Source organism: Aureococcus anophagefferens (assembly GCF_000186865.1).
Source record: "Aureococcus anophagefferens unplaced genomic scaffold AURANscaffold_6, whole genome shotgun sequence".
Lineage (NCBI taxonomy): Eukaryota > Pelagophyceae > Pelagomonadales > Pelagomonadaceae > Aureococcus > Aureococcus anophagefferens.
The window spans coordinates 665416-690199 of NW_008705566.1; the positions used below are offsets into that span (position 1 = coordinate 665416).

The 24784-nt window shown below is 70.3% G+C and overlaps 7 protein-coding genes across 7 annotated transcripts; 4 read left to right on the plus strand and 3 right to left on the minus strand.

The window, feature by feature from the left end:
* On the minus strand, positions 1-1077 carry AURANDRAFT_14730 (hypothetical protein; the record flags this gene model as incomplete). Its single annotated transcript, XM_009037656.1, has 2 exons — positions 1-156; positions 631-1077. Coding segments are annotated over 2 exons (603 nt in total), but the record flags the coding sequence as incomplete, so codon positions are not given.
* Positions 1078-5983: 4906 nt separating this feature from the next.
* AURANDRAFT_62998 (hypothetical protein) lies at positions 5984-6913 on the plus strand (the record flags this gene model as incomplete). The annotated part of the gene is made up of 1 exon (XM_009037236.1): positions 5984-6913. The coding sequence occupies one exon, from the start codon at positions 5984-5986 to the stop codon at positions 6911-6913; it is 930 nt and encodes a 309-aa protein (XP_009035484.1).
* A 997-nt stretch (positions 6914-7910) lies between these two features.
* AURANDRAFT_71289 (hypothetical protein) lies at positions 7911-10011 on the minus strand (the record flags this gene model as incomplete). Its single annotated transcript, XM_009037655.1, has 1 exon — positions 7911-10011. The coding sequence occupies one exon, from the start codon at positions 9923-9925 to the stop codon at positions 7940-7942; it is 1986 nt and encodes a 661-aa protein (XP_009035903.1).
* Positions 10012-10095: 84 nt separating this feature from the next.
* AURANDRAFT_63000 (hypothetical protein) lies at positions 10096-12897 on the plus strand (the record flags this gene model as incomplete). The annotated part of the gene is made up of 3 exons (XM_009037237.1): positions 10096-10793; positions 10887-11886; positions 12319-12897. 3 exons carry the CDS (start codon positions 10096-10098, stop codon positions 12895-12897), a joined length of 2277 nt encoding a protein of 758 aa, XP_009035485.1.
* Positions 12898-13658: 761 nt separating this feature from the next.
* AURANDRAFT_53112 (hypothetical protein) lies at positions 13659-15092 on the plus strand (the record flags this gene model as incomplete). Its single annotated transcript, XM_009037238.1, has 1 exon — positions 13659-15092. A coding segment is annotated over one exon (1434 nt), but the record flags the coding sequence as incomplete, so codon positions are not given.
* Positions 15093-15337: 245 nt separating this feature from the next.
* AURANDRAFT_15386 (hypothetical protein) lies at positions 15338-15814 on the minus strand (the record flags this gene model as incomplete). The annotated part of the gene is made up of 1 exon (XM_009037654.1): positions 15338-15814. A coding segment is annotated over one exon (477 nt), but the record flags the coding sequence as incomplete, so codon positions are not given.
* Positions 15815-23072: 7258 nt separating this feature from the next.
* On the plus strand, positions 23073-23910 carry AURANDRAFT_53114 (hypothetical protein; the record flags this gene model as incomplete). Its single annotated transcript, XM_009037239.1, has 1 exon — positions 23073-23910. A coding segment is annotated over one exon (825 nt), but the record flags the coding sequence as incomplete, so codon positions are not given.
* Between the last annotated feature and the right edge of the window lie 874 nt (positions 23911-24784).

A 24784-nucleotide genomic window follows, 5' to 3' on the forward strand; every position in this document is an offset into this window, starting at 1 on the left:
CGGCGGGAGCGTCGGGTTCTGGTTCGGCTCCGCGATGCCGTGGCCCGCGGGCCGGTTCTCCGCGTCCTCCTTGGGCAGGATTTCCACGGAGATGGCGATCGCGCCGCGGTGGTAGACGCGGTGCCGCTTCTGGTCCTTGTAGGTCATCTTGAGCCACTGCGCCGACGCGTCCAGGGGGCCGAGGCCCATGAGGTTCTTGAGCTGGGCGACGAAGAACTGCGCGTCCTTCTCGGCGATCTCGTCCTCGGACAGCGGCTTCTTGTCGCCGTCGTCGTCGTCGTCGTCGTCCTTCTTCTTCTTCTTCTTCTTCTTCTTCGGCGCCTCGCCGTCGCCGTCGGCCTTCTCGCCCTCGGCCTCGGCGCCGTCGCCGTCGCCGCCCTCCTCCTTGGTCTCCTCGCCGCCGTCGCCGCCGTCGGGCTTCTCCTCGCCGTCGCCGTCGCCGCCGCCGCCGCCGCCGCCGTCGCCGTCGCCGTCGCCGTCGCCGCCGTCGCCCTCGGAGCCCGACTCGGACCCCGACCCGTCGTCGTCGTCGTCGTCGTCGTCGTCGTCCTCGTCGTCGGAGTCCATGATGCCCATCTCCTCCTTCTTCTTCCGTTCGATGGCCTGGTTGATCTCCGTGAAGACGTTCACGGCCCGGTTCTCGCGGTAGGCCTTGAGGAGCCAGCGGTAGAGGTCGAGCTGGGACTGGCCGATGATGTCGTTCCACTTGATGATGTCCTTGTCCCAGAGCTGGACGTTCAGCCGCCCGAGCTCCGGCGACGCGAGCGGGAGCTCCACGGGGAACTTGAGGCGCCAGTTCCAGGACGCGCGGCCGCTGCGGCAGCGCCAGTGGATGTCCGTGCACTGCTTCTTGCTGTCGCCGATCTGGAACTCGGCGTAGTAGTCGCCGGACTCGTAGGGCACGTCCTTCGTCTTCCAGCAGATGACGCGGACCTCGAACTCGCGCTTCTCCGGCGCCTCGAGGACCGTCCGCGGCTCGCGGAGCGCCTCGCGCTCGGGCCGGATCTCGAGCCACATGTGGACCTGGCCCTGGGCCGTGTGGGACCCCTCCTTGTGGAGCGACCGGATCTCGATGGGCTTGAGCTTGTTCTTCGTGCCCGGCTCGAGCTCGTCGATGGCCTGCCAGTCGCGGTGGAACCAGCGGTCCTCGAGGTCGATCTTCGTCTCGCCGACGAGCTCGTGGATCGGGTAGAACCGGTTCCAGTCCTTGACCTGGATCTTCAGCACCGCGGGCCCGGGCAGCGTCGTCGTGAACTCGAAGGTCTCGTAGAAGTCGGGCTTCAGCGTGCGCAACAGCTTGGAGTCGGACCGCGAGTCGACCTCGGACCCGAGCTTGACGCGCAGGTAGGGGTCGCAGGAGTTGCCGTCGACGGGCTGGAGGTTCGCGCCGCGGATCGCGTAGAGGCGGCAGATGTACTGCTGGGGCTTGAGCACGGCCATGGGGAAGAAGGGCTCGGCCTCGAAGGACGGGTCGCTGTCCAGGACGCGGATGATGCCCTTGAAGAAGCCCACGGACCGCAGCGTCGACTTGGACGGGTTCGGGTGGTACTTGCCGCGGTAGACGGGGTACGTCTCGAAGGGCTTCGTCTTCAGGAACTTCTCCAGCTCCAGCCCGTCCTTGTTCGTCCACCACTCGCGGCCGTTGAGGTATTCCGCGACGGCCCACTGCGACGGGAAGGAGATGGGCAGGTCGCTGAGCTTGTACTGCACGTCCGTGTCCAGCCCCAGGTCCGTCGCGTTCTTGAGCCGCGCCTCGACCATGTCGAGCAGCCCGTGGCCCTCCTCGTTCTCCTTCGCCTCCGCGGCGATCTCCGCCAGGAGGCGCTCCTGCTCCTCCATGTAGAGGATGTCCTCGTAGACCATGGGCAGCTCGTGGATCGACATGGGGTCGAACGCGCCCGTGCCCAGGTCCGCGCCGCCCGCGCCCATGGGCAGGTTGTCCTCGTCGAAGCGCTCGAGCTCGTGCTGGTCGACCTCGTCGCCGAGGCTCGACACGTCGTCGTCCTCCGCGTCGCCCTCGCCGAAGGTCACGCCCACGGAGCCCGCGCCCGCGCCGCCGTCGTTGTCCGCGTCGCCCTCGTTCTCCTCGAGCGCCGCGAGCCGCGCCTCCTCGGCGGCCTTGGCCTGCTCCGCGGCGGCCTCGCGCTTCCGCTGGGCCGCGTCGTCGAAGAGCTCCATCTGCGGCGCGACGTAGAGCTCCGTGTTCCACGACATCTTCGGCGCGAGGTCGATCGACGTCGCGCCGAGGAGCGGGTCGCTGCCGAGCACGGAGTTGTAGACCCGCAGGTCCATCTGCTGGGCGAAGAGCGCGTTCTCGGGCATCTCGAGGCACATGGTCTTGCGCTCGATGAAGTTCGCGTTGCGCCCGGACGGCCTCGACGACGGCCGCGTGCTAAAGTTGTTGCCGCCGTCGTCGGGCGCGGGCACGTCGACGCGGACGTAGGGCTCGGAGGGCGTCCGCAGGCGGTAGGTCTTGAGCTGGCGCACGCCGACGCAGGTCACCTCGACCCAGGCCTGGCGCATCTGGGGCACGATGCTCTCGGGCTTGTTCGTCTTCTCGTTGACGTCGCGCTTGAAGATGAGCGCGCCCGCGACCAGGATCTCCCCGCCGATGGGCTCGCCGTTGAGGTCGCAGAGCCGGCGCCACTTGGGCGTCGGCGGCCGCGACGACTCGCTCGAGAGCTGCGCGAAGGCGCCCAGGGATAGCCGGAGCATGGCCATGGGCGTGTTCGACGCGAACGTGTCCGCGTCCCAGACCTGCAGCACGACGTCCGGCGCGTACGCGCTGTCCTCGGGCAGGTACTCCGTGAACTGCAGGGTCTCGTAGAAGAGGGGCGCCGTCGTCATGGAGTGGACCGCCGTCTTCTGCTTCTTGCCGAGGAAGCGCACCTTGACGTAGGGGTCGAGCATGCCGTTCGCGTCCGACGGCGGCAGGTGCCGCGCCTGGTAGACGTAGAGCCGCATGGTGAAGGGCCGCACCGTCGTGCACTTCTTGAGCAGCCCCGGCTCGTCCCAGGCGAACTCGGGGTAGACGGCGTCCTCGCTGAGGCCGAAGCCGAGCTTGAGCAGCACCGCGCCGGGGTTCGCGGCGAGGTCGACGCCGCCCATCTTCCGCGTGCGGCACGCGTCCGGCCGGAGCTGGAACCACTCCGGGTCGCCGCTGAACTGGGCCTTGAGGAACTTGGCCGCGGGCACGCGGCAGTAGCAGATAGTCATGACCTTGGGCGGGCCCCGCTGGAGGTAGATGCAGATGTCCGGGAGCTCGTCGATCAGTACCGGTAAATCGACGGACCGGAGCGTGTGGAGCTCGTTCCACGTCACGAGGCCCCGCTCGTTCTTCTTCCAGCCAAAGGCCAGGCGGTGGTTCCCGATGGAGACGACGAGGCGCATCGTCGCCGTCTTGCCCGTCATGGGCACGGAGAACTGGGGGATCTCCGAACCGAGCACGGCGAGCGTGCGGAGGTGGTACTTGACGCGCGACGGCTTGAGCCCCTCCTTGGCGACGAAGCGGAAGTTCTTGGCGTGGGCGACGCTCCGCTCGCCCCGGGGCGGCCGCTCCATGACCTCCATGGACAGGAGGACCCGCCCCCGGTACGTCGACGCCTCGTCGCCGAAGCGGTTCTGGAGCGCGCCGCGCTTGCCCTGGACGCCGAGGGGCGCGCCGTAGAGCGTGTGCCAGCGGGGCCGCGGGCCCGTGTATTTCACGCCCCCGAAGGCCGTGCCGAACATGGAGCTCTTGGGCTTCTCCAGATTGCGCTTGAGCTCCGAGTAGTCGAAGTACGCGTGCGCGACGGGCCGGTCCCGCGTGAACGTGTTGTAGTCCCAGAGGCCCACGGTGATGCGCGCCGCCTCCGTCGGCTCGCTCACGGGGATCCAGAGCTCCTCGCGGAACTCGGGCGCCAGGTTGCCCTTGCCCGTCACGGAGATGGAGCTCGTCCGGATCTTCGACCCGGCAAAGTCCACGCGGACGTAGGCCTCGATGCCGCCGCGGGTGAACATGCCCGACGCGTCCATCTGGGGCAGGTCCTCCGCCTCCCAGACGTAGACCACGAGAAACACGAGCTTCGACTCCTGGTCCGGCCCGGAGAGCGCCATGCCGCCCGCGTCGCCGCCGTCGTCCATCTCGCGGTCGAGCTCCTCCTGGTACTCCTTGTCGACGTCGTGGGCCTTCTGCTCGTCGTCGGGGCCGAGCACCGTGATGGACACCTTCATGTAGCCCTGGTAGCCGTTGTCGTCCTTGTTCGAGTTGTCGATGAGGCCGACCCACTTCCGGTAGAACTCGTGGTCCGGGAGCGCGTGGATCGCGCCGCAGTTCCAGGCCGCGAGGCCGATGAGGTCGTGGGCGCCGAAGACGTCGAAGTCGAAGATGGAGATCTCGACGTTGGCCTCGGCGATCTTCGACGGCTGGAGGTTCGCGAAGTTGAAGTAGAGCACCTCGTCGAAGACGCACGACGTGCACTTCTTGATCACGCGCGTCTTCCGCACGCGGTTCATGACCTTGACGCGCGCGTAGGGGTCGCTCAGCCCGTTCAGATCCTCGCCCTTGAGGTCGCGGCACTCGATGATGTGGACCTGGACCTGGTAGTCGCCGGGCTGCATCCGGCCCGCCTGCGACTTCTCGATGTCGTCCAGCTTCCGGTCCGCCATCATGATTCCCGCCTCGCGGCGCTCCTCGAGCTCCTCCTGCTGCTTCGACGAGAGCTTGATGGGCACGAAGGCCTCCTCCTCCATCATCCACGAGTTCTCGCCGCCGTCGCCCGTCTCCTCGTCCTTCTCCTCCTTGGCGACCTGGACCTTGCGCGCGAAGAGCGCGCCCGCCGCGCCGACGAGGGCGCCGCCGGCGGCCATGAGCCGCGCGAAGGACCGGGCGTACTTGCGGTCGTAGACCCAGGCGAGGGACACCTCGACCTCGCCGCGGGATTCGCCGTCGACGAGGCCGTGCTTCCCTAAAAGCCGGCACCACTTCTGTCGTCCCGTGTCGCCGTAGGACGCGACCTCGACCATGGGCAGGACGCACTCGCCGACGAGCTGGTTCGACAGGACGCCCTTGTCCTTGACCTTGAGCACGACGTCGTCCTCGCCCGACGACACGGGCAGGCGGAACTCGAAGTTGTACATGGGCCCGTTGCTCTTGACGACGGGCGTCTTCGCCTTCTTCCGCCCGACGCGCACGGTCACGTAGGCGTCCACGAAGGGCTTGCCCTCGAGGTAGAGGCCCTTGGCGCGGAAGATCGTGCCCACGAGCATGTTGGGGCCCGTGTCCTCGTCGTCGTCGTCGCTGTCCTCGCCGTCGGGCAGGTCCAGGTCGCCGTCGCTGATAAAATAGGACATCTCGACCTTGATGCGCCCGCCGACGGGCGTCTTCTGCCCCGGCTGCGGCGACAGCTCGTACGAGTCCTCGGTCTCGATGCCCGGGCTCAGCACCGCGGAGCGCAGGTCCACGATGCACTGGCCCAGCGGCGTGTCCGGCCCGCCGCTCAGGTTCTTGTGCATGACGCGCAGCAGCATGTGGTCCACGTCGTTCTCCGCGATGTCCACGAAGATCATGCGCGTCGCGTTCCAATCGGGGTTCGTCGTCGAGTTCGCGACGTTTGTCGTCTCGCTCTCCTTGCCGCAGATGATGAGCGCGAAGGGGTTGCACTCGCCGCCCTCGGCCTCGGGCAGGTCCCGGCCGCTCCGGACCACGATCTCCAGGCGGTCGTCGATGTCCATGGCGCCCGCGCGCCGCCGCCCGGCGGCGCCCCGACGACTCGAGCGACGCGCGGGTCCGGATCACGCGCGGCGAACGCGCCTCGAGGTCCCGAAGCGCGGGTCCGCCGCCGGGTCGCGCGCGACAAAGCGCCGCGGGCGCCGCGGCAGCCCGAGATCGAGCTCACACCTCGAAATAAGAGGTGACGCTTCGGGGAAATGTAAGCTATGTTGAAGGAATATGAATTTGGATGCACCCGGGGTGCCGTAATCCTCCGCCGCCACTCGCGCCGCCATGGCGGAGTCGAACGGCAGCCCGCCCGTGGACCCCGACGAGGAGAAGGAGGAGATCGTCGTGCCGACGCAGCCGGTGCACGTCTTCCTGCTCGCGGGCCAGTCGAACATGGCGGGCCGCGGCGTCCTCGCCGACGACGCGACGACGCGCGAGGCGCCCGCGCTCGACGACCGCATCTTCGTGTGGAAAGACGGCGCCTGGGCCGCGCCGGCGCACCACCCGCTCCACAGCGACAAGGACACCGCGGGCGTCGGGCCGGGCCTGAGCTTCGCGCGCGAGATCATCCAGGCGCTGCCCGCGGCCGAGCGCTGCGTCGGCCTCGTGCCCTGCGCCGTCGGCGGCACGGCCATCGCGCGCTGGGAGCCCGACGGCGGCGACCTCTTCGCGGCCGCGGCCGACGCGGCCAAGGCGTCCGTCGAGGCGAGCGCGGCCGCGGACGCGCGGCTCTCGGGCGTGCTCTGGCACCAGGGCGAGTCCGACGCCGACGACGCGGCCCGCGCCGCGGCCTACCCCGACGCGCTCGCGCGCGTCGCCCGGTCGCTGCCCGAGCGGGCCTGCTGCGACGCCGCGGATTTCGTGCCCGTCATGATCGTCGGCGAGCTCGGCGTCAACTTCCTCGACGCGAAGCGCTTCCCGCACGCGCGCGCGGTCAACGACGCCATCTGCAAGGCGCCGGGCGTCCTGGACCAGGAGGGCCGCCTCGTGTCCGTCTGCTCCGCGCTGGGCCTCTCGCACCTCGGCGACAACCTGCACTTCGACGCGCTCTCCGCGGAGATCCTCGGCCGCCGCTACGCGCACGCGTGGCTCCTCACGGAGGGCCTCGCGCCGCCGGACCTCCACGACTTCGCGCTCGCGCCGGGCTTCCTCAACGACGAGGTCGACCGGCCCTGGTATTCGCGCTTCTTCGGCATGATCACGTGCGCGACCTAGGTCCCTCTTTAATCGCGCCAGGTGGTCACGGGCGGCTGGCGGCCCCGCGCCGCGCGGCGGAGAGCGCGCTGGAAGCACCGCCGATTTGCTCGTTGCGCAAGATGGGTGACTTCAATGAAGGCTCAATCACACTGCTCGTTGTCGAAGGTGCCTCTCGAGCTTGGGTCCGATGGGCGCCTGCGAAGGCAATTAGGAGTAAAATAGTAGCGCTCTACGTCGCCGCGGCGACGTCCGGCGACCTGCCGAACCAGATCCTCGCGATGGACCTTGTGACGGGGATATTGCGCGCGTGTGGTGCGTCTGCAAGCAACGAAAAGAGCCGGGGACACCCCGCACGCCTTCTCGCGCTCATCGACGCAGGCGCAGACGTTAACTACGTCAATACTGAGGACGCAGACTGGACCCCCTTGCACCACGCTGCCGCCAACGGGCATGCCGAGTGCGTGGAAATCTTGCTACAACACGGGGCTGATCATAGAGCGTGCGACACTGAAGGCGCTACTCCGCTCCACTACGCAGCACATGGTCATCATCTGCGTTGCGTCGAACTGCTCATCGCCGCGGGAGCCGATGTGTACGCGCAGAGCGAGGCGGGGACTCCGCTACGCGATGCACTCATTCATTGCGATGAACTTGTCATACCTTGTGTTGAGCTTCTCCTCGCAGCCGCTCCAGACATCAACTCGCAGTTCGTGACAGACCAACCCCTGTTCCCCCCAATTCAAAATGGCCGCCGCGACCTCGTCAAGCTCCTTCTACGTGCAGGCGCGAGAGAGATGCCGACTACGCATCACAACCTCGTGCGCACCGCAGCAAAGGAAGCCGCATTTGAGCTCATGGATTCCGTCAACCGCGTCGGCGGATGGAAAGAGCACGTCCGCCGCCATCGGCGCGTCCTCGCCGGCCTCGTCTGCAAGTGCGCCAAACGAGCCTTTCCCCTCGACGCCGCCGGAACCGTCGTCGGCTTCTGGTGCCCCGCAGGAGGCTACTAAGATTTGGACATATACAGTTAGTGAGGCGCCCTATTCAGCCGCAGCCCCCGGAGCCGCAGCCGCCGCCGCCGCAGCAGCCGCCCGCGTTGTTCGCCGCGCGGTTCGCGGCCTCGAGCTTCTTCGCGATGGCCTCCTTGTCGTAGCCCTTGTCGTAGAGGTCGCGCTTCATGGGGTCCGACAGCACCTCCAAAGCCTCGCCGAGGGCCTTGAACTGGGCCTCGTGGCGCGCCCGGACGTCCGGCGCGGCCGCCGCGTGCTTGTCCGGGTGGTGCGCCAAACTCTGCTTCCAGTAGGCGCCCTTGATCTCGCGCTCCGAGCTCACCTTGCGGCAGTCGAGCATGGCGTAGTAGTCGGGCCGCAGCTTCTTGCGCCGCTCGAAGTCCGCCTGCTCGTACGCGTGCTGCAGCCGGACGTCGCGGCCGCCCCAGCGCTCGACGACGTCCCGGAGGTGGCCGCAGGCGTCGTCGTGCTTGCCCAGGGCGCCGAGGGCCGTCGCCCGCGTCACGTGGGCGTCCACCAGATCGTCCTTGATGTAGATGGCCGTCGCGCAGTCCGACACCGCCGCGACGGGCTCGCCGCGGCGGAGGTGGCAGTTCGCGCGCTCCGCCCGCGCGACGGCCGCGAGGGGCGACACGGGCGCCAGCGCCGCCAGATCCGGGAAGGACGCCGCGTCCATGGACTGGCGCTTCTCGAGGAAGGCCTGGCCTAAATCTTCGTCCAGCAACTCGCCGTAGGCCGCCGCGGCGTCGTCGAACGCGCGCTTGTTCATGAGCGCCTTCGCGGCGTCGCGGCGCCGGCCGAGCCGCAGCGCCGCCTTCGTCGTCTTCTTCGCGTCCGCGCCGTCGGGGTCGAGGCGCAGCGCCTCGCGCAGCAGGGCGATCCCCCCCTCCCCCTGGTCGCTCAGCACCATCGCCGCGCCGCGGACGATGAGCGCCGCGGGCCGCCACCGCGCCGCGTCGCTCCGCCGGAGCACCTGGAGCGTGAGCCGCAGGCACCGGTCCACCCTTCCTAACCCCAGCTCCGCCGTCGCCGCGCCCAACACGATGCAGGCGCTCTCCGTGTCCTTCAGCGCGCCGCCGAAGGACGCGGCCGCGCGGACGACGTCCCCGGCCCCGAACGCGTCGCGGCCGGCCTTGACGGCCGCGGCGACGGCCGCGACGCGCTCGAGCTCGCCGTCGAGCTTCTTGAGCGCGGCGACGAGCGCCGCGCCGCCGCCGCGCGCCGCGCAGGCCTCGCTCGCGGCGGCCTTGGCCGCCTCGAGGCCCGACCGCGCCTCGTCCGTCAAGCCGAGCTCGACGCACGCGCGCGCGCGCCGGCACGCGGCGGACACGAGGGTCGCGTCGCGCGCGAGCGCGGCGTCGCAGTCCTGGACGCAGGCCTCGTAGGCGCCGACCATGAAGTGGCAGGCGCCCCGGTTCGACCGGTACGCCGCGACGTCGGGGCAGACGGCGATGGCCTTGCCGTAGATCTCGCTCGCCGCGCCGTAGGCCTTGATCTGGTACTTCTGGTCCGCCTGCTCCTTCAGGGCGTCGGCCGTGCGCTGGAGCCGCGCCGCCGCGGCCTCCGCCGTCTCTTCCGCGGGCGGCTTCTCCGCGCCTCCGACCCAGCGCGCGACGAAGCCGGACGCGTCCGGCGTCGCCGCGCCGGCCGCGGCCTTGAGGTCGAGGTGCTCGCTCGAGTTCGTGAGGTGGCCCTGGAGGTTGATGAGATCGCCCGTCCAGGCGCAGCCCTGGTCCGCGAGCGGGCAGCGGCACTGGACGCGGTTGTAGATGCGGCCCGCGAGCGGGTTCGCCTCCGCGAGCGGTCTCGCGCCCGCGACGTCGCCCTGGCGGCAGACGGGGCAGGCCGCCGCGACGCCCTGCTTCAGCTGGCGCTCCTGGAACTCGCCGATGCAGAAGGCGCAGAAGACGTGGGAGCAGCCCAGGATCGTCGCGCCCTCGGCGACCTCCTGGCAGATCGGGCACACGAAGTCGCTAAAGTGGCCCTTGTCGCTCAGGATGTTGTCGAGGCCGATGCCCATGGTTTATATCGTCGCTGGACGTCTGTCGGCGACGGAGGCCGCGCCCGGCGGGCTCGAATTCGACCGACGAATGCCGCCTCAGACGGCAGAGTCGGCGCAAGCGCAGCATCGATCGAGGACGATGATGCAGGGAAATTTTGCCACAGCCGACCTTGACGCGGGGATCGGCAATGGCTCGATCAATCGTGGTGCTCGCGAGCCTCCTGGCCGCGGCGACGACGGCCCTCGCCCCCGCGCGGCGACCGTCCATACGCCAGACCGTCCGCGTCGCCGCGGACAGGGGCTTCGGCGCGCCGTCGAAGAAGAAGAAGCCCAAGAAGAAGGACGCGCCGCCGCAGCTGTCCTTCGCCGAGGACGCCGCGGGCGCCGGCGCCGACTTCGAGGCGAGCGGCAACTCGGAGCTCCTGGCGCAGCTCCTGGCCAAGGAGGAGGACCGCGCCGCCGAGGTGAGCGCGCAGGTCGAGGACCTGCGCGAGCGCGACGCGTACGTGCGCGAGGCCGGCGTCGAGGCCGCGCGCGTGCCCGACGCCGTCGCGAACCGCATGGTGCTGCGCATGGCCCTCTTCGGCGGGCTGCCGGCCTTCGGGGGCGTGGGCCTCTTCGTCTGGTTCTACTTCGCCGCGACGCGCGACGACAACGTCTTCCAGCCGACGGCCGTCGCGACGGCGACGACGGTGCCCTGGGTCATCGGCCTCCTGGGCATCGGCTACGGCGCGCTCTCCGCGTCCTGGGACGAGGAGGAGGACGGCAGCGCGCTCGGCTTCAAGGAGATCAAGCTCAACGTCGGCCGCCTCCTCGACGGCGTCTCGCGGTCCGCCAAGGACGCGCAGCTCCGGGAGAAGGTCGACCGCGACGAGAAGCGCCGCCGGTAGGCGTAAGAGACCCGCGGGCGGCGTCGGGCTCCTCCGGTGGTGCGCTGCTGAAGGAAGGGCCGGGCAGCCCCGGCGAGGCTGCCCGAAAGGCCACCACCGACGATGGCTTCACTCGTGGACGCGCCGTGGGACAATGCGAAGACGTCCGCAAGCAACGACGATGACCTGTTCGAGCGCATCGGCGCCATGTCCATCAAGGACCTGAAGAAGTTCCTCGGCGAGCGCAACGTCACGCCGGACGCGTCCATCGTCGAGAAGCGCGAGCTGCGGAACTTGGCCTACCAGAGCGCGGGCGTCGGGCCGCCGGCGAAGCCGCTGCCCGCCGGCTGGGCCAAGTTCGTGGACCCGAGCGACGGCACGCCGTACTACCACTGCCGGGCCACGGGCGAGACGAGCTGGGACTTCCCCGAGGCGCCCGCCGCGGCGGCTCCGGCGGCGGCCGCGGAGGCGCCGGCGGACGCGGAGGCGCCGGCGGCCGCGGCGCCCGAGGTCGCGCCGGAGGCGGCGGCGGCGGAGGACGCGCCCGAGGAGGAAGCAAAACCAGACGAGGTGGACTGGAAGACGCTGTCCATCAAGGAGCTGAAGCTCGTCCTCCACGCGAACGGCCTGTCCACGAAGGGCTTCGCGGAGAAGAACGACTTCGTGAAGCTCGCGACGGACAACGCGGGCTGGATCCAGCCCCACCTCGCCTACCAGCCGGCGACGACGCGCGCGCCGGCGCCCGCGGCCGCGCCCGCGGCCGCGCCGGGCGGCGCCGCCGTCGCGGCGCCCGAGGTCGTCCTCGGCCCGGCCTTCGACGAGGGCAAGGCGCGGCGCGCGGACCTCGACGGCATCATCGAGAAGCCCGTCGGCGGCGAGGACATCGCCGACGGCGGCTGGCAGATCGACGTCTTCGGCACGAAGCGCGGCCGCTGCCTCGACGACCCGAGCTGCATCCGGTTCACGCCCCGGAACATGCGCGTGAACAACTGCGGCATGGGCAGCGCCGCCGTGACTTGCATGCGCTGCGGCCGCGACAACCTGCGCCACCAGGACCTCGGCAAGTGGGAGGAGGGCGAGCCCCACATGGTCAACGAGCGCGGCGAGGGCGTGCGCTTCGGGTAAAGTGAAGGGCACATTGAAGCGGCTCTCTGAGAGCTGCCAACGATGCTCTGCGTCATGCGCGTCGTGCTCGCAGCCGCGGTGCTCGCGCACGTCGATGCTTTGAGAGTGACGCGAAAGGACGCGATCGTCGGCGCGGCGGCGTCGTCGCTGCGGCCTGTGTTGCCGCGTACTGCGAAGGCTGCCGCAGCTGCTGCCACTACTGCGAGCTCTGCCGCAATCGCCACAGCTGCTGCTGCCACGCCGGCGCGCGCCGCCGCCGCCACCGGCACGGCGGCACGACTGCGCGCGGTGACGGACCCGGCGACCTACACGGCGCTGGCCTACGCGCCGCCGGGCAAGAAAAAACCGCCGCTCGTCGTCGTACTTCACGGCGCGGGCGAGAACGCGCGCGACGTCTGGAACCTCGCGGACATCCAGGGCGAGCACCGCGGCCTCGCGCCGAGCCTCCTCGCGGCCGGCGCCGCGCCGCCGTCGCTGGCGGAGAACTTCGCCGTCGTCGCGCCCTACTCCGCCGGCCGGTTGAGCCTCTACGGCGACCCGCGGTCCAAGATGCTCGCCTTCGTCGACTGGGTCTTGAGCGACGCCGGCCGCGCGGCGGGCTGCCCCGACGCGGACCCGAGCCGCGTCTTTCTCTTTGGTTTTTCCGACGGCGCGACGGAGGCCGTGGAGCTCCTGACGACGAAGCGCTTCGCCGGCGGCGTCGTGTGCTCCTACGGCTTCACGGGGACGCTGCCGGCGGCGGCCGTCAGCCGCCTCGCGGACGTGCCCGTCTGGGCGTTCCACTCCGCGGACGACGCCATCTTCGACGTCGCCAACAGCGACCGCCTCGTCGCGAGCCTGCGGCGCGGCGGCGCGCGGGACGTCGTCAGGTACACGCGCTACGACTCGGACCCGGAGAACGTCGCGGGCTCCGCGCGGGGGCACACGTGCGGCATCTCGGCGTCGAAGCTCCCCGAGGTGTACGACTGGATGCTCCAGATTCACGCGCCCGGATAACACGGCCTTATCGCGCGGCGTCCTCCTCGCCGATGCCCTCGTCGAGGATGTGCGTGATGCACTGGAGGATGAGGCTCGTCTCGCGCGTGATGTCGCGGTGGAGCAGCTTCCGGAGCATCGTGCCGCCCGGCGGCACGAAGGCCGCGGGCCCCAGGTGCCGCTCGCGCGCCCCGCCGTCGTGGTGCGCGTGGCGGCAGCCGCGCCCCCGGCGGCAGGAGCCGTGCTCCGCGAAGAATTTGCATCGCGGCACGTCCGAGACGTCGTGCGAGTAGCGGCAGGCGTCGCCGCGGGCGCAGGCGCCGCCGTGGAGCATGCTGAGGCACGGGTTCAGCCGCGGCGCGGGCGCGGGCGCGGCCGCGGCCGCCGCGGCGGGCGCCGCCGCGGCGCCGTCGCCGTCGCTGTCGCTCGCGTAGCCCGCGAGGCCCAGGAGCCCGGTCGGCGCCTCGTCGCGCTCGACCTTGGCGCGCTTCGCGGCGGCCTGCTGCTCGAGGTTCGCGCGCGACGGCCAGCGCTTCCGCCGCTCCGCGCGCCACTCGGCGACCTGCTGGGGATCCGTGCCCAGGAGCACGCGGAACGCCGCGCCCTCGACCTCGATCATCTTGTAGCCGGCGCCGGCGTAGAGGTCGGTTTGCGACATCGGCGGTGCGTTCACGGCAGCGGCGGCGGCCTCAGACGCTGGCGGGCGTACATCGCCTGAGATGCCGGCGCCGAGGTTCAGCTTTCGGTCAAGTTTGGCTTCACCTTGCGCGCTCAAAGCGCATATGGGCAGCCCAAAACGCCTCTTTCGCTGCACGCTGCTCGTCGCCCTCGCGCGGAGCTGCGACATCGACAGCTACTACGCCGACGTCGATCTCACTTTGACCGGCGCGGCCCTCCGCGCCGCTCTCCAGGACCGCATCTCGTCGCCGCACGACGTCGTGCCCTACACGTCCGACGCCACGGACACCTGGGACGCGCTCTACGTCCTCGACGCGGATCCGTCGAACGCCGACAACGTCGTCGGGATCTACACGCGGCGGTCCGTGGCGGCGAGCCTGTCCGGCGCGACCGACGGCTGGAACCGCGAGCATCTGTGGCCCAAGAGCCACGGCGTCGGCTACTCCGGCGCGGACTTTAGCGACCTGCACCACCTGGTCGCGGCGGACGGCAGCACGAACTCCGCGCGCGGCAACAAAATCTTTGGAAACTGCGAGGGGCTGCCGGGCTGCGAGTCGCCCGCGTACGACGAGGCCGCGGACGACACGGCGGCCGACGCCGAGTCGTGGCGGCCGCCGGCCGACGTCCGCGGCGACATCGCGCGGGCGATGTTCTACATGGACGTGCGGTACGCGGATCTGAGCTTAGCGTCCTGCGACTTCATCTGCGACGACCCGGGAATCTCCGGCAACTACTCGTGGCTCCGGCGGTGGCACGACGACGATCCCGTCGACGACGCCGAGCAGGCGCGGAGCGACCTCGTCTGCGAGTCGTACCAGCTCAATCGCAATCCGTTCGTCGACTACCCGGAGCTCGTCGCCCGGCTCTTCGACGACGCGGACGAGACCGCGGCGCGGGCGGCCGTCTGCGACTCCGTCTGCGTCGAGGAGACGGACGACGAGTCCGGCGCGTCGTCGCTCTCAGCCGGGGGCGCGATGGTCGCCGGCGTGCGCACGAACCCGGACGCCTTCGCGATCGTCCTGCTCGAAGACGCGACGGGGCTGGAGCACCTGCGCGTTACCGACAACGGCTGGAGCGAGGGCGACGGATTCCGGGACTCCGAGGGCGTCCTCGCGTGCACGCGCGCCGAAGCCGTCGCGGGGACCGTGCTCACGGAGGCGGACTTCGAGGCGCGCGAGGGCTCGTTCAACCTCGCGTCGGGTGGCGACCAACTAATCGTCTACAACGCCGCCGGCTCCTTCGTGACCGCGCTGAGCATCAACGGCGCCTGGGACGACGCCGCGACGTCGAGCGGCACGTCCGCGCTACCGTCGGAGCTCGTCGACGGCGAGACGGCGCTCGCGCTGTCCGCCGGCGACTACGACTACGCGGGGTCGCGCTACGGCGCTGCGGCAGAATTGCGGGAGTGGCTCGCGGCCGGCGGCAACTGGGAGGCGGCGTCCGGCGACGTCGACGCGACGGCCTTCGACGTCGGCGACTCGGAGTCCGCCGCGGCGCCGAGGTTCGAGCCTTTTTATTTACTCGCCCTTTTGCCGCTCCTTTTCCACGCGTAGTTCCTCGCTCAGGCCGACGGCGACGCCGGCAGCCGCGCCGACGGCGGTACCGGCGACGCGGACGAGCACGACGTGGCGAGCGCCGACGCGTGCCCCGTCGCGTGCGGCGAATGCTAAGGGTGCTTAGGCGAAGAAGCCGCGTATTCGCCTAGGACAGGGACGCCTTCCTTCGTGCCCCGTCGCGTGCGGCGAATGCTAAGGGTGCTTAGAGGCCGCGTAGTCGCCTAGGACAGGGACGCCTTCTTGATGTAGGAGAGGCGCGGGAAGTTGGCCTTGAGGTACTCGTTGCCCTGCGTCGTGATCTTGCCCTGGTTCGGCGACTCGCCGTACTCCGCGTTGAGCTTCTCGGCGATGTCGAGGCCCTCGGTGACGACGCCGATGGGCGAGAAGCCCTGCTTGTCGAGGAAGCCGTTGTTGCCGAAGTTGATGAACATCTGGCTCGTCCGCGTGTTCCGGCCGGCCGTCGCGAAGACGAGCGTGCCGCGCGTGTTCGACACGGCGACGGGGTCGTCCTGGAGGTTCGCCGCCTTGTACTTCTTGTTCAGGGCCGGGTCGCCGCTCAGGCCGAACTGGACGATGAACTTGGGCACGACGCGGAAGAACCGCGCGTCGTCGTAGAAGCCGACGGTGATGAGCTCCTTGAAGCGCTCGACGCCGAGGGGCGCCCAGTCGGGCTTGAGCTCGATGACGATGTTGCCGAGGTCCGTCTCGAGCGTCGCGACGTTGCCGCCGCCGGCGACGGACGCGCGCGGGAACGCCGCGAGCGCCGCGGCGGCGCCGGCGCCGCGCAGCAGCGCCGACCGCGACGGCGCCGTCGGCACGTCGTCGCCGGCGGTCATGCGCAGCTCCTTGAGCGCGTGTCGGCGGCGGTGCACCAGCGACGGGCCCTGCAAGGCCGAGGCCGCCGGGAGGAGGAGCAAAAGTGCGAGTTTCAGCACCATCGTCTACGGCTCAGAGTCCTTCAAGCTGTCGATCCGACTTCACAATGTCATGAAGTCATAGAGCTTCAGCGAAGCGACGGTGAAGTAAATTTAGTGGCAAAACATGGCCCCCGGCATGCGTGGGCGGCTTTCGTCGCTCGTGTGCATCGCAGTACTCCACCGCGCTACCTCCATCGACTCGCCGGTCATCGGCGTCATGGCCCAGCCGGCGCTCGCGCCCGGGCAGCAGTACCTCGCGGCGAGCTACGTCAAGTTCGTGGAGATGGCGGGCGGGCGCGCCGTGCCGCTGAGCTACGCCATGGACAACGCCACGTCGTTGGAGCTCTACGGCCAGCTCAACGGCGTGCTCTTCCCCGGCGGCGCCAGCGCGCTGCCCGACGCCGCGCGCGCGGCCGTCGCGTACTCCGAGGCCGCCGCGCGGCGCGGCGAGGTCTTCCCGGTCTGGGGCACGTGCCTGGGCTTCGAGTGGCTCATGGAGATCGTCGGCGGCCCGGGCGTCGTCACGCCGGGCTTCAACGCGTCGAACGTGTCGCTCCCGCTGGCCCTGACGCCCGCGGCCGCGACGTCGACGATGTACGGCGGCGCCGCGAAGGAGGCGCTCCGCGCGTCGCTCGCGTCCGAGGCCCTCGCGCTCAACAACCACCACATGGGCGTGACGCCCGGCGCCTTTCGAGATTCCGCGGCGCTCTCCGCCACCTTCGACGTGCTGAGCACGAACGTCGACGGCGGCGGCGAGCCGTTCGTCTCGAGCGCCGAATCCAAGGCCGGCCACCTCTTCGCGGTCCAGTGGCACCCGGAGAAGAACGCCTTCGAGCACGGCGAGCGGGACGGCCTGCCCTTCGAGGCCATCAACCACGGCGCCGACGCCGTCGCCGCGACGGCCGCGCTCGCGGCGACCTTCGTCGACGTCGCGCGACGTTCTACCCAAACGTTCCCGGGCCGCGACGCGTTCCTCGCCTACCGCTGCGCGAAGAGCGACGCCGCCTACCCGGCCTTCCAGGAGGTCTACTTCTTCCCGGGCAACTGGACCGGCGCCGCGCCCGCGTGCTAGTAAAAAAATTCTTGTGATGAACCGATGTGCGGGTCTCGCGCGGCGTTTCGCCGCGCGGCTCGGCGTCGCATCTCAGTTGTCCTTCTCCTCGAGGGCGTCGCGGTACTTCCCGTACAGCGCCTCGTCGCGCCGCTTGTCCGCGGCGGACTTGGGCGCGAACGCGAGGTACTCCTGGCCGTCGGAGCCCATCTGCATCTCCGTCTCCCAGTCCGCCGTCATGGCCCACTCGTGGACCATCTTGTTCAGGTCGTCGCGCTTCAGCTCGTAGAGCGACTCGCAGGCCGCCTTGACCTCGACCTCGTCGCAGGGGCAGCTCGTCGTCGCGCAGGCCGCGCGGTACAGGTCCGCGAAGCTGTAGTCGCAGGCGTTCTTCAGGTTGCCGCTGCTCGCCTTGCAGCCCTCGGCGGACGCGCCGGGCGACTCGACCTTCTCCCAGTCCGCCATCGTGCGACGGCGCGGCGCGGCGCGGCCCGTGTCGCGCGGGTGTCGCGACGGCGCGCGCGGGCTGGGCTCGATGAGAGCTAAAATTGCCCAGCAATGCTCGCCAACATTCTGCAAGAAAGTATGTCCGCATCTAGCATGAGCTCCGCGTCATCGTACGACGCCGGCAAGCCCTGGCTCCAGTCCGCGTCCGACGCGAGCAAGGCCAGCCAGCAATGGCTCCAGAGCTGGTGGACCGCCTGCGCCCATTGCGGCGCAGCGGACGCGAAGCTGCGCTGCGCGGCGTGCAAGACGGCGCGCTACTGCGCGCGCGACTGCCAGCTACGGCACCACGCAACGCACAAGTCGCTCTGCGCTGCCGCGCGCGCCGTCGCCTCCGAGCCGTGCTGCCCGCTGTGCGCGGACCCGATGCCCCGGGACGTCGCGCAAATAGTCTACCACGCGTGCTGCGGGAAGGAGTCGTGCGCGAGCTGCTGGCGCAAGATCGGCGCGTCGCCGGAGCTGCGGTCCCAGGACTGCTGCCCCTTCTGCCGCGCGCCGAACCGTAAGACCGACGAGGAGCTCCTCTCGCGGCTGCGGCGCGGCGTCGACCGCGGTGATCGCCTCGCGATGCGGGCGCTCGGCATCAAGACGAGGGACGGCACCTTCTCCGTCGCGCGCGACGTCGCCGCGGGGCTGGCGCTCCTCGAGCGGGCGGCGACGCCGTCGGACGGCGGCGCCGGCAACCGCCTCGCGCAGGCGGATCTCGCGAAGGTCTTCGACAACGGCACGCACGGCGTCGCGGTCGACGAGGTCCGCGCCGAGCGCTGGTGCCGCCTGGCGGCGGAGGCCGGCGACGGCGACGGGCTGACGCTGCTGGGCCACATGTACGCCGACGGGCGGGGCGGCCTCGGCGCGCCGTCGGAAGCGGCGGCGGCGCCCTGGTACCGGCTCGCGGCGCGGCGCGGCCACCCTGACGCCGTGCTCGCGCTCGCGGGCGCCCTCCTCTTCGGCGAGCGCGACGCCCTCGGCCCGGCGAAAATCGGGCTCTCGCTCTTCGTCGATCTCGCGGAGCGGGGCCACGCGGAGGCGCAGTACAAGCTCGGGCGCTGCTACCTCCACGGCGAGGATCCGCCGCGCACCGTCGAGGACCCGGACGTCGTCACGCTCGACCTCGACGCGGCGCTCGACTACCTGGAACGCGCCGCGCGCCAGGGCCACGAGGCCGCGCGCGACGTCCGGAGGTCCGCGCTGCGGATGGCGCGGCGCAACCCCCACTACCTCCTAACGTCGCGTTAGGCGGGAGCCACGGGCGCCGTCGCGTGGGGCGCCATGGGCCCGACGAGCGAGAGCATCACGGGCATGACGACCATGCCGAAGAACTGGGCGTAGGCGATGATGGACGCGAGGAACTTGAAAAAACACCAGAAGATGTAGGACTTGGCGAAGCCCGTGATGCAGATCCCGAAGAACGTCGAGATGCCGCCCTTGAAGACGCTGTCGCCCATCTGGCGGAGCGCCTCGCGCGCGCGGTCGTCGCGCGTCGCGCCGCGGGCGTGCGCGAACGTGTGCGCGATGTGCGCGCTGCAGTCGACGCTCAGCCCGACGGCGATGATGATGAAGAACGCCGTGACCTACCGATCGTGGCGATTTTTTATCGTTTTCCCGGTCAAAATCTCTCGAACATCGTCGCCGCCGCGGGACGCCGGCCGCGACGTTGTTCAGGTTGTCGCCGTACCAGTAGATGGACCCCAGCAGGCACACGGAGATCGCGCCGCAGACGCTCAGGATCAGGAACGCGAGCTGGAAGTTCGCGAGCATGAGCACCAGCACGACGAACACCGCCGCGGCGGCGAAGAGCAAGCTCGTCACCGTCTCGACGACGACGACGTAGAGCCCCTCGAAGAAGACGAAGAGCTCCATGAAGACGATGGGGTCGAAGCCCGGCGCGCGGTCGTCCGCCAGCTCCCGCTGGTCGACCATGCGCCGCACGCCCGCGGACGCCGTCGTCTCGTCGTCGACGAACTTCCAGTAGATGGGGATCGCCGACGACGTGATGCGGCCGTCGTCGGCGAAGAGGACGTCGTCCTCGTAGGCCGCGCCGGGCCCATCGAGGAACGCGCGGAGCGACGCGTACCAGGCGTCGCTCGCGTTCGACGGGCCGCCGCCGTAGGGGCAGAAGACGTCGTAGGGCGGCGCGCAGGCGTCGTAGAGCTCGTGCTGCGTGAACCAGTTGTAGGGCATGTAGGCCTTGGAGTTGCCGCCCTCGTCGTAGAGGCCGTCGATGAGGCTCGCCAGTTCGTCCTTCTGCTCGAAGTACCCCACGCTCGGCTCCTTCGTGAACACCCTCACGGGGAGCAGCGTGCGGTGCGAGAAGTAGTCGTCGCGGATCTCGAGGGCCTCGAAGACGAAGCCGTACTCGCCGCTCCTCGTGAGGAACCACTCGACGTCGAAGTCCATCGTGAACCGCGTGCAGCCCACAGTGCCCAGGACGACGAGCGCCGCGGCCGTCAGCAACACACCAGCCTTGCCCGGCTTCGACAGGATCACGTCCGCGTAGGTCGTGCCCCAGAAGTTGGCCGGGCCGGCCGCCGCGCCCGGGGCCGCGCCGTCCGGCGCCGCGGGCCCTCCGACGGCCTCGACGGCCTTGTCGTCGTCCGCGGCCTTGGCCGCGGGCGCGACGGCCGCGACCTTGGCGCCGGGGCAGCAGCAGCAGCACGCGCAGCAGCAGTCCTTGCCCCCGCGCTCCTCGGCCTTCTTGAGGTCCAGCGTCATCCACGCGACGAACGCGGTGATCTGGAAGAAGAAGTCCATCATCACCGCGACCGCGGAGAAGATGCAGAAGCTCGAGAGCGCCGGGATCGTGATGAAGGAGCCCGCGATGAAGGCGCAGAAGTCCGTCACGGACGTCACGGTGATGGACGAGCCCGCAACCTCGACGGCCCGGATGACCGCGGCCTCGACGGACGCGTGCCGCGACCGGTCGACGTGGTCGTAGGCGCCGTAGATCACGAAGGCGTCGTCGATGCCGATGCCCAGCACCAGAAAGATGGCGATCATCGTCGACGGGTTGAAGACGACGCCGAACGCGACGACGACGCCGTAGCCCGCCAAAATCGCCATCAGGGTCGTCCACACGGCCATGGACCCCAGGAACGCGTGCGACTTCGCGTGGTCCCGCCGGTTCGCCATCGTCGAGCACGTGTAGGCGAAGACGAACAGCAGGCACAGGTTGATGACGATCTGGTCCGACGAGATCGCCGCGTCCGAGTTCAGATCTCGCAGCGCGCGATTGTCCGGCCACGCGTCGAAGTAGTCGCTCTTCCAGCCCTCGACGGCGTCGACGAAGTCGATCTCGAGCTGCTCCGCGTGGGGGTCCAGGCGCGGCTTGTCGTGGAGGTGGACGCCGAGCTCGTAGGACAGCATCATCTTGCCCGAGCCCGCGACCGTCGCGCCGTCGCCGCCGTACGAGTAGTCCGCGGCCGAGTTGCGCAGCACGACGAAGGGCTCGTTCGCGTTGTGGACGTTCGGGACGTAGGGGTCGTTGAGCGTCGCGATCAGGTCGTCGTCGAGCTCGAACTTCGTGCGGTTCCAGTCCCAAAAGGCCAGGACGCCGTTCCGCTGGCAGACGCCGCCCTTGAGGTGGCAGTAGCGCTCGTCGTAGGCGATCTTGCCGTCCTCGTGGTTCAGGGACATGATGCGGTCGTGCAGGTCGAAGAGGTCGCGCAGGGCCGCGCGGTCGAAGAGATTGCCCTTGCCGTCGATGTACGCGAAGGACGACGTCGGGGTGAAGCCGTAGCGCGCCTCGACCCAGTCGCGGTCGTCGAAGGCCTGCGTGTCCTGCGGCACGTAGAGCCGCTCCGGCAGGTTGTCGTACCGCATGTTCGCGAAGCCCATGACGCACACCACGGTGAGCGCGTACTGGGCAGCGATGGTCTTCCGCGGGTGCTTCGTCACGACGCGGGCCACGCTGCCGCAGCCCTCCTCGATCTTCTTGTTCACGGCCGCGGAGGCCCGCTCGATGAGCGTGTGCGACTGTTCGCCGTCCGCCATGCCGGCGCGGGCTTTTTTTGCCTCTTCTTTCTTTTTCTGCCCACGCGAACGCGAACTCAAGGCCGTTCCATTGCGGGCGTGTACGGAAGTGAGACGCTCGAGGCGATGGAGTTACATTTATGGCAAATCCGGCTACGTTGAACCTGTTGCTAATTGTTGCGCGGGGCAGCGTATGGCCGTGCGCGCGTGAGACGCAGCCCTCGCGGGCAGCACCGAACGATCACGATGACCCACTTCGAGAGCGCGACGCGGAAGTTCTGGGCCGCGGAGAAGGTGCCGGAGAAGGGCGCCTTCTCGAAGATCATGAGCGCCGACACGGCCATCCCCACGCGCGAGGCCGGCGCGGCCATCACGGACCTGCTCCCGAAGCCGAAGAAGCCCTTCGTGGACCCGCGGTCCGTGCGGAGCATCGCCGCCGAGGAGGACCGGCCCTTCGTCGTGCCGACGAAGCGGCGCACGATGTTCAGCCACACGCAGCACTTCTCGAACTTCGCGCTGAGCGAGACGCCGAGCGAGGTCGTCGCGCACGCCATGCTCGAGAGCGCGCGGGAGCGGGCCATCAAGGCCGCGCCGCCCCCCAAGAAGGACGAGAGGCCCGCCGTGCTGCTCGCGTCCGGCAAGGCGCCGCCGAGCGCGCCGAAGGACGTCGGCGAGACGGCGCTCGCGCCGACGGGCAGCCCGCCCAAGCTCCGCGCGTCCGGCGCGCCCGCCGGCGCCAAGCCCTTCGTGCCCGCGAGCCGCAAACCGGTCCACGACGACATCTACATGACGACGCCCCTGGAGAGGGACGAGCGGCGGCGGCACCACGCGAACAACACGCGCGAGATGGAGAGCGACCTGCTGAAGATGGCGCGCGAGCGCCGCGACTTCGAGGGCCGCCTCAAGGAGACCGAGCGGGCCATCCGCGAGACGCGGACCAAGGCCAAGGAGTGCGCGGCGACCGTGGAGCGCAAGGGCAAGAGCCTCGCGCAGATGCTCTCGCTCGTCCGCCGCCTCTGCCTCGTGTCCGAGCAGACGCCCATCGAGGAGCGCTACAACAACGCCGTCGCCGCGTCCCTGGACCAGAACGCGTCGTCGGCGGCGTCCGTGCTCAACGTCAGCGCCGAGACGCAGTGGCTCTTCGCGGAGCTCCACAAGATCGAGACGTTCCTGCCGTCGTGGCGCGACATGATCGAGGCGCGCGCGAGGGACGTCGGCGGCGCGGGCCGCTTCAACGACGACGACGACGACGCCGGTCGGAAGGACGACGAGAGCGACTCCCTCGGCACGCCCGACGGGTCCGACGACGAGAGCTCGGACGGGGACGTGCCCGCGCCGCCGGACTCCGCGCCGCCGGACCACGCGCACCGGGCGACGCGCGTGCCCGTGGCGGCGGGGCTCGACGTCGCGGGCCTGCTGGCCTACGCCGACGACGACAGCGACGATTTCTAAGGCCGCGCTATGGTGAAGTTTACATTGAGGCGGATGAGCGCTTCAGCGCACTTTGGTAAAATTCTAAACCGGCCTGCTTGTCATGTCCTCCTCGATGACGGCGGCGAAGGACGCCGTCGCCGCGGTCGTCGTCGCCGCGGAGGGGACTTCGTCTCCGGCGCACTACGCGCTCGAGGAGCGCGTCGGCGTGGGCTCCTTCGGCATCGTCTACAAGGCGCGCGTCAAGGGCTCGTCGGAGCACGTGGCCATCAAGGTCGTGGACCTCGAGGGCTCGGCGGCGGAGCTCGAGGACGTGCGGCGCGAGCTCGAGGCGCTGGCGAGCGTGCGCTGCACACGCCTCGTGCACTACCTCGGCGCGCACGTCGTCGGGTCCCAGCTCTGGATCGTCACGGAGTATTTGGCCGGCGGGTCGCTCGGCGATTTGCTGAACTCGCTCGCCGCGCCGCTCGCGGAGCCCGTCGTCGCGGGCGTCGTAGCCGAGCTGCTCGAGGCGCTCGCCTACCTGCACGGGGACCGGCGCGTGCACCGCGACGTCAAGGCGAAGAACGTCTTGGTGGCGCGCGACGGCCGCGTGAAACTCGCGGATTTCGGCGTCGCGACGCGGCTCACGGACACGTCCACCAAGCGCCAGTCGCTCATCGGCACGCCCTACTGGATGGCCCCGGAGGTCCTGGAGCAGAGCCGCTACGGTTCCGCCGCCGACGTCTGGAGTTTGGGCATCACCGCGTTCGAGCTCGCGACGGGCAAGCCGCCGCACTGGGAATTGCACCCCATGAAGGTGTTGTTTGTGGTCCCCAAGGCGCCGCCGCCGAAGCTCGAGGGAGACTTTAGCGCCGAGGCCACGGCCTTCGTGGCCCGGTGCCTGGCCAAGGCGCCCGAGGAGCGGCCGACGTGCGCGGATCTGCTGGTCGACGCGTGGGTCGCGGCGGCGGACTACGTCGGCGTCGCGAAGCCCGCGCTCGCGGCCCACGTCGCCGCGGCGGCCCGGCGGGCGCCGGAGCTGCCCGCCGTGCCCGAGTCGCCGAGCCGCGCGCCGACGCCGCCCGCGCCGCCCGCGCCGCCCCTCGGCCTCGACGCGCCGCCGCCGGCGACGCCGTCGCCGCCCGCGCGGCGCGAGAAGAGCCGCGCGTTCCGCTCCGTCGTCGCGCCGGCCATCGCCGCCGCCGCGCGCCACGCCGTCCGCCACGCCGGGGACCGCCGCCGCGAGGCCGCCGCGGCGCTCGACGACCTCTGCAAGGCGCTGGAGCGCGTCGACGCGACGCTCGACGACGGCAAGCTCACGACGGCCTTCGCGGCGGCGCTCGCGTCGGCCCTCGAGAAGCAGCGCGCCTCGCTCGGCAGCGCGGACACGCCCTCGCCGGGCTCCCTGGCGTCCGCGTCGCCGGCCTCGCGCGGCGCGTCGCCGGCGGGCGTTGGGGCGCCGCCGAGGTAAGCATCGCAGACCTCTCATCCACACAGGCGAGCGAGACCTGTCGACGAGGGCGCCGCGCAGCGCCGCACTTGCGCCGCACCGCCAACGTCAATGAGGCTACAACGCAGGCCTCGCATCTCGTCGAGCGAGACCTCGTCGACGAGGGCTGGTCCACCTGGAGAGCGGCTCATCGAGAGGCTTCGCCGCGAGGAGGCGCCCCTCCCGAGCGCCCGCGCCGGCCCCGGGGGCGCGCTGGTGCCCGTCGACGCCATGCCCAAGCCCAAGGCGCCCTCGGAGGCCGAGCTGCTCGAGGCCTGCCGGGCGGCCAAGGCGGCGCACCCCGACTTTGGCGTCAAGCGCGTCTACAACC